An 8,349-nucleotide genomic window follows, 5' to 3' on the forward strand; every position below is an offset into this window, starting at 1 on the left:
TGCTGTCTCACTGTATTTTCAAATGTAAGTCACATTGAACCTGAGTTTGCTTGAGATAATGTGTGATATAAATGTAAAAAAAAAAATCCTTTATCCTCCACCTTTTAAGGCACTGCTTATCCAGCTGGATGGCGATAGCACAATGAAAACAAGTTTGGTCCAGTGAAGACTAACTCAAAATAACCAGTTCCTTAGTTGGGCCCTAGTATTATTACCACATTGAAAATGAAACCATATTATGCCTCTATGGTTATGTTCCACTAATAAGTTAAGCAATTAACTGGCTATCTTGAAAGGATTATATAAACAACCTTTTAGGGTTGCTAGTGTTCACAAAGAGCTCCTTTTATTATTGACTATTTAGAAGAGTTAAGAGTCTTCAGTTTTGGCACAGTATAAATCAGCACAAAAACAATATATAAGAAAACCAAAGGACTGCATGAAGGGCTTCTAGCCCATTAGTTTTGTTTAAATAAATGAGAGATCTGCATGAAACAAACTTTTTTTTATTAGTTTTACATAAAACCACTTGTCCCTGAAATACGCTCAAAACTGAATAATCCATGTGTGTATCTAAAATGTAAACTGCTACAAAACTGATGCAGGTGTGATTCCATGTGCCCCAATAAAAAGAGTTCAATTTTACTTCCATTTAATTTCAGTATATTCCATCTTTATAAGATCAGGCTTCCCAAGGCAGATTACAACAGTTATGATGAACCCAGGATATCTTCACTGAAATCTTGCCATCTGTATTATATAGAACAGCGTAGAAAAATGAGCACAAAATACAGAGGTTATAACTGCTGTTTCTACCTACTATAATAATTTTGTAAGCTGTTTTAGTGATACTCATTTTATTTCATGATATTTATATCTAGATAAGGGAAGCTTAAAAATATATGAAAAAGCTGTAAAATAAGTAAAAAAAACCAACAAACCACTAAAATCTTTTGTCCTCCACCTTTTAAGGCACTGCCCACCCAACTGAAACAGCTTTAGATTTTTTAGAGATGGCTCACACACTTATTTTTAATTATTTATTTATTTGTTACATTTGTATCCCACATTTTCCCACCTATTTGCAGGCTCAATGTGGCTTGCATAGTACCGGAGGGGCGTTCCCAGACTCCGGTGTGAACAAATACAAAGTGATGTTGTGGTTAGATAAAGTTCATGTGGAACAGTCAACGGAAGAGTTGTGTTATGTCCATTATTTACTTTACTTTTGTTGTGTTGCAGAGAGTAGGCATTTAAGTTGGATCGGTGGGGTATGCCTTTTTAAACAGGTTAGTCTTCAGTGATTTCCGGAAGTTTAGGTGGTTGTATGTTGTTTTCAAAGCTTTTGGTAATGGGTTCCACAGTTGTGTGCTTATGTAGGAAAAACTGGATGTGTAAGTTGATTTGTATTTGAGTCCATTGCATCTTCTGCTATTGTTTTTCGATAGCGCTTGCCATTGTTTTGGGTGAACTCAAGGCCCGCCTACTGCCGGCAAGCTCCGCCTACTGGCTTCAGCACGTACAATTGACTAGCTAACATCACGTCTTCCGTTTTCTTCAACCTCGTTGGACAGCAGCCGTGCACTTCCGGTTTTGTCCCCTCCCTCTCCGTGCTGGGCTTCCGGTTCGAACGGAAACCTGCTAGGAGGGATTGTGAGGTGCAAGCACGCGCTGCCTGTTGCTACTGCTTCTGCTCTTGAATTGTGTTCCCCGAGCTCGCGCCACCTGTTGCTGCTGGTCCTCCAGTGCGTTCCGGAGCTCGCGCTTCCTCCGCTTCGGGTGAGTAGCAAGGGGCTAGAGAAAGGAGTAGATTGACCAGGGAGCTGTGCAGCTGTTGTGCCCCTCCCCCTCCAGTGCAGGGAGTGTTTTTGGGTGCAGGGCTGCACTGGGAGGGTTCAACGCCCTCTGAGTTCGTTGTGGTAGTTAGATGGTTCTTTCGCATTAGTTAGTTTACGGGGCTACATATCTTTTGAGAACTGGGATTCAGCTCGAAAACAGGTTGAGTTTAGGGAGCCCTTCTTTCCCCTCTCTCATGTAGACGTGTAGTGTGGCCTTTATAGGTTCTCCCAAAATTAAGAAACAATGATTCTAGAAAGAGGAATGGGAGGGAGTCATGCTTCAGCAGAGTCTCTGTTCTCACTCCCCTCCTTTGAAACACTGTCCCTCCCCCATACTAGAGTCCTAAGGGTAGGACGAAGTGAATAAGCAATGTCGCCAGGTAGTCTTGGAAAAAGAAGCGCATGTTCCTTATACGAGCCCAAATCAAGCGTTATCAATTTAAAAATAAGCCCAACTTTGTTATATACTGGGAAGTTTAGTCATACTCGAAACTGCTGCTTCCCTTCCAAATACCGGGTGTTAGAGAAACCGGAACCGGTGTTTATCCTGACCTTCTTACCAGCCTCGGAACTCAGTCAGTCAACAAGTTGAGAGAAGTCATGCTGCTCTGTTAGCACCTGGGGTCCTGCCCCAGCAGACCGCAGCTCAGCCGATTGGGAGATGACAGTTCAGCGGCAGCAATCCCCAAAACAAGCTACCTGCGAATTCAAGAAAAAAAAACCCCAAACTAAGCCCAAACTTGTGAATAAGCAGCGCTACCTATTTGGACCCGATATGGAAAAGTACCTCAAGTTTATCCATGTGTGTTATTTGCTATGCCACGCACCAAAAGCTTGAACACATAACTTAACTTATCTCACAGGAAATTCTATCAAACGTATGGTAAACAGTAGAGCTGTACCAAATAGCATATTTTACTAATATCTTTCTGTCATTACTAAATGTATACTTTCTCATGCATTCTCACTATTCATGATGTATTGTAAGCCACATTGAGCCTGCAAAGAGGTGGGAAAATGTGGGATACAAATGCAACATATAAATATGAATAGTGATAAATATTATTTGGCTGAATACGAATATCGAATACAAATAATGTGCATTGAGCTTTAACACAACAAGTAATAAAAGAAATAACGTGACATCAGAGATCAAGTGTATATTTCAGTCAGGTTTAGCACATTAGAGCCCTGGATTATTCGTATTTGAATTTAAATATCTATTTGGCCAAATATGAGTATTGTATTCTGGGCTGAATCAAATCTAATATGAATATTAGGTACAGCCCTAATAAACAGGTCATTGAGAATTCCATCTCAGTGTAAAGGAAGGCGTGAACTTTGCTGATCGAATAACGCTAGAAATGTATCACCAAAGTATAGCAAAGAGCTATGCGCTGGAAAGAAAAAAAATCATCTTTTTCTTCAGTTTGTGTTTCATTTGGTTTATCAAAAATACAACAAAACAAGTAGTCAAAATGAAATGGTGTCCAGCTTGAAGTTCTCGCCTGCCTGCCTGCCCAGTTGTTGAAAATTAATGGCCCAGCTTTCACCTCTGCTTACCTAATCTGTGGGTTTAAACAGGGCAGAAATGGTCCCCTAGGCATTGTTGCCCTGCCATTGTTGATTTTATTTTGTGCCACCCAACAAAAGACCTGCATTGTTTTGCTATAGGAGCTCTACAGTTTGAACAACAACAACAAAAAAAAAAAGCAGTCAGACATGAAGCAACTAGGGTAAGAGTGAGAGGAGGACGTGGTCAAGCGACTAAATTTTAACTGGGAGTGTTCCTAGACTGGGTACTGTTTTTCCCTTTAATTTTTGTTCTTTTATTTTAGATAAGAAATTGGAAAGCTCCAGAGGTAGCTGCTAAGTTGACGATAGTGATTTTTTTTCCCCCCTTGTCAACCTGGCTGTGGTAAACCAGCAGCAGTGTATTTGTGCCCACCATTGCTTTTCATCAGAACACCTCTGGGATCTAAGCTACAGTGGTGACAACAATGCAGCTGTTTCTTAGCAGCAGTGTGACATCTGCCCTAAAGTGGGGGAGGGAGGTGGATGGTAGGAAGAGAGGGTCAAGTAGCAGTATTTCCCAATCTTCTCTTGACCTAGCCATGCAGATTTGTGTCTCCAGGGGAGGGGTGGAAGATAATAGGGAGAGAGAATTTGGTTTGCCTAATTTTTTGCACCTGTTCTTTCTCTGTTCCCCTGTGGTCCTTCCTTGCCTTAGCATGCCCTGACTTCCACCTGTTTCTCTGCATTTGCTGTTTGCCTCATTCCCTCTTGTGTCTGCCTTAATCACCCTATATCTACTCTCCCTAGTGTATGCCTCCTGCCTCTTCCTCCCCTTCCTCAGCATGTGCTTCCTGTCTTTGGCTTACTTAGCCTTCCTAGCTCACCTAGCAAGGCCTTGGCTTGGGAGCCTGTTGCTGCAACTGATGTTTCTCCTATTAGCATGTTGAAAATTTGCAGCCAGTGAATGCTTCCTGATGCTGATTAAACTATGCTTAGTCGAGCCAGGAATGTTGAGTGGAGATTCATGCACGCACCCTGGGGGGGGGCAGAGTTCCAGCTCATTTTGGTTCACACATTTCTATTTCTAATTTGTGATTTTCTTATTCTATATTTGGTGAGAATCTGTAGTGGTAGGCTTACAGTCCTGGGAACTGGACACAATAGATCCATGCACAGAAACTAAATGCTTGTGAAAACCTTCACCTCGATTGTATAGGGAGAATAGACAGGAACGTTCTTCTCACTAGATAAAAAAAAAAAAGTAAGCAACTGTGCACAGGCTGCCTCTGTCAAGGGCACAGTGCCTGCTGTTTACTTTTCACTATCGGTGCTTATTCCCTGAAGCTGTGACCGAACAAGTTATGGAAGAGTTACCCCCTCAGTCGACTGTGACTTTACTACTGCCAGTGGCACTTAAGGGTTATTTTATTTAAGCTAGTGCATGCTAAATGTTATATGACCCATAGGTATAAAATAGGACACACAGCATTTAACATGCACTAATTCTTTAGTAAAAGGGCCCCTTATTTCCTAATTTCTACAGTAGCAGCCCCAACACAGGCAGATTAGCTGCTCCCCTAGTGCAGCCATCTGTAAGCAGCTGCCTGCTTTGCCCTTTCGAAAAGTTTACCCTGTATGGGGCTGAGGTGAAGGAGTTTGCCAGTGTATAGTGTCTTGCTTGCAGTGTTTTGCCAGCAGCACATGAATGCTGGGGTCCAGTGGACTGGCTTTTTTGTTGGCTGCTTGTGTCTTGTGACTTACTGCTATGTCAGTAAAGCAGGTGTTTTTCTATTTTGACAAGGTTTTTAATCATTTCTGACTGGCACCAGAGCATAGAATGTAATATATAAATATGTCATGATGAATATTCTGCAATGTTTCTTTTTCTGTGCATTGCATTTTATTTTATTTTTAAACGTCATGATTTTTTTCTAAACAAAGTTTATAAGGTGTACAATTTTAATTTTTCAGTTGGCGTGGCAAAATGTCAGAGAGAAAAAGGTTGTCCGGGGCACAGTATCGTAAACGCAAGGCTGAAAAGGAAAAAGAGCAGGTGAAGCAAGCAAGTCTTTTTCTGAAGTATCTTTATCCAGAACGTGGTGAAGAAGGCAGTTCAAAGGAGCAGCTTCAGACGGAGGCCAAGGTGACAGTTTTGCCTGCAGACTCACGAGTAGAAGTAGAGATTGGGCAGAATCTGAATGTAAAAGATGAAACAATTGAAGTCAAAGTGGGTGAAGATATGAGAGTACGTGAAAGTGGAAATTCCACCAGTTTTAGCTACGGTGACCCTGCCACTTGGCCCAGTTTGTTAACCCCAGGTGATGATCATGTGAGACAGCTTTTGGTGGAGCACGGACCTGAACAGGTTCAGCAGTTCGATTTCCCTAAAGATGGCAATCAAAGAAAATTTTCAACAAGCCATTACAAAAGGAGACTTGCCAACGGAGAAGAAGTGCATCGTCGGTGGCTGTTGTACTCCGTGTCAAACGACTCTGTGTTCTGCTTCTGTTGTAAGCTGTTCACGACTGACTTGGCTGGTTTGTCGTCCCTTTCTGATCAGGGTTCACGAGATTGGAAAAATATGTCTGCAATTCTAGCAGCACATGAGAGAAGCTGTAGGCATTATCAGAATTGTAAAAAGTGGAAGGATCTGGAATTGGTATTGGAAAAGAAGAAGAAAGTTGATGAAGAACATTTGCACCTCATTAAACAAGAAGAAAAGTATTGGCAACAGGTTTTAGAACGATTGGTTGCTTTAGTGAGAGTTCTCGGTATGCAGAATCTGGCCTTTCAGGGAATACATGAAAAATTGCACACTATTGGTAATGGGAACTTCCTGAAGTTTGTTGAATTCCTATCTTTGTTTGACCCGCTTATGGAGGGGTATCTTCACAAGGTAAGAGATGCTGAGACTCATGCCTACTACCTTGGGAAGGATCTACAGAATGAACTGATTCAGCTGTTGTCCAACGCAATCAAAAATGAAATTCTAACGTCTGCTCATGCTGCCAAATACTTTTCCATCGTTCTGGACTGTACAGCAGATGCAGGCCATGTTGAACAAATGACCATAGTTCTCCGCTTTGTGGATGTAACTTCGGACATGGATAATTGCAAGCCCATATCCATAAAGGAACATTTCCTGGGATTTGTGCCGCTCAGGGAGGCATCTGGTGCAGGTATGACAGACACTATCCTTCGCCTTTTAGAGGAGATGTCGTTGCCTATCGAAAACTTGCGCGGCCAATGCTATGATAATGGCAGTAATATGAAGGGGAAAGAGAATGGTGTACAACGAAAAATTTTGGATAGTAACCCACGAGCAATGTTTATTCCTTGCAGTGCACATTCCCTGAAGCTGGTTGTTAGCGATGCTGCCAAGTGTTGCTTAGAAGCAGCGGCCTTCTTTGACCTAGTGCAACGTGTGTTTGTGTATTTCTCAGCTTCCACACATCGTTGGAGAGTTCTGATGCACCATATACCTAATATTACGGTGAAACCATTGTGTGAAACAAGATGGGAAAGTCAAATTCATGCCTTGAAACTTCTTCGCAATCAGCTAGGTAATATCTATGATGCGCTTATTGAAATAGCTGATGACTCTACGTTAACAGGATCATCTGGCAATACCTCGCGAATAGATGCACAGACTCTTGGAAGAGGCATTTCTAGTTTCAAATTTGTGGTTTCCCTCGTTGTGTGGCATGATATCCTCTTTGAGATCAACAGGACTAGCAAACAGCTTCAGGCAAATGAATTAGACATACAGAATGCCATTCAGCAGCTGAGAGAAACTGAGAAGTTTCTTGTAGATCGGAGGACTGACGAAGGGTTTGAGAAATCGCTGCTAGATGCACGTGAACTTGCCGAGGAGATGGAGATACCTGCACGTCTTGAACCAGTTACGGTCTGTATGAGAAGAAAGAGGAAGCAGCTCAAGGTAGAAACAGACGAGCCTGTTCAGAATGCTGAGGAGAAATTCAAAGTGGATTTTTATTTTGCAGTCCTTGATGCAGCAATTCAGTCAGTTGATGAAAGATTTACACAGATGCATCAGATTAGTTCTGTGTTTGGCTTCCTCTATGATGTTAACAGTTTGCAGAATAGAGCACCAAAGCAAATTCTGGAGCACTGTTTGATACTAGAACACGCTTTACATCACGGGGATTCCAAAGATATTGATGCTTCAGACTTGTGCAATGAATTGCGGCTTATTGCAAAACGAATACCAAAGGGTGCATCGCCACGAGATGTGCTGAACTTTATTTGCAAGTACCAGTTGCCGGAGTGTTTCCCCAATACGTTTATTGCCCTTCGCATCCTCTTGACACTCCCTGTTTTTGTGGCCAGTAGTGATAAAAGCTTTTCAAAGCTAAACTTGATCAAAACGTACATTTGTTCCACAGTGGTGCAAGAGACGCTTGACGGGCTAGCTACTTTATCAATGGAACACGAAACTGCACAAAAGATTGACCTGGAGAAACTTGTGTCTGCATTTGCTAAAGTGAAAGCACAGAAAGTAGCACATCTAAATTCCAACTTGTACTTCATCTAGTATATAACCTGTAAAATATGTTGAACAAATGGAACAGTGATGATGGACAATTGGTATCTTTCTTTCTAATGTAAATAAATCTGTTTATAAATGTAGAATTTTTATTCATACTAATGTATAATACTAAATTTCTAAAATTGTGTATATGGGATATAGGAGGCAATTCGGTATGGTGCACCTAAATGTAGTCAAAATGCTGTGCATTAAGCACCGTTCAGTAACGGCATCTGGGCATGCAGATACAGTTAGAGTGTAATTTGGCATATATATATATACTATCATTTAGGTACAGGTACTCACGTCTGGTCTTTAGCATTATAATTACATACGCCTAAATGTTAGATTTTAGTACATAACCTATATAGTATTCTATAAGTTCCATATGTAAATGTGGGACCTGTAGGTACTCTGTCCACATATACAGTCCCCTGTGCAAATTTG

The 8,349-nt window shown here is 41.4% G+C and overlaps 1 protein-coding gene across 1 annotated transcript; it reads left to right on the top strand.

The window, feature by feature from the left end:
* The first annotated feature begins 1,474 nt into the window (after positions 1 to 1,474).
* LOC115465905 (zinc finger MYM-type protein 1-like) lies at positions 1,475 to 8,003 on the top strand. The gene is made up of 2 exons (XM_030196748.1): positions 1,475 to 1,779; positions 5,325 to 8,003. Exon 2 carries the CDS (start codon positions 5,338 to 5,340, stop codon positions 7,906 to 7,908), a length of 2,571 nt encoding a protein of 856 aa, XP_030052608.1. The 5' UTR covers positions 1,475 to 1,779; positions 5,325 to 5,337; the 3' UTR covers positions 7,909 to 8,003.
* The last annotated feature ends 346 nt before the right edge of the window (positions 8,004 to 8,349 follow it).

This window comes from Microcaecilia unicolor, chromosome 3 (assembly GCF_901765095.1).
Source record: "Microcaecilia unicolor chromosome 3, aMicUni1.1, whole genome shotgun sequence".
NCBI lineage: Eukaryota > Metazoa > Chordata > Amphibia > Gymnophiona > Siphonopidae > Microcaecilia > Microcaecilia unicolor.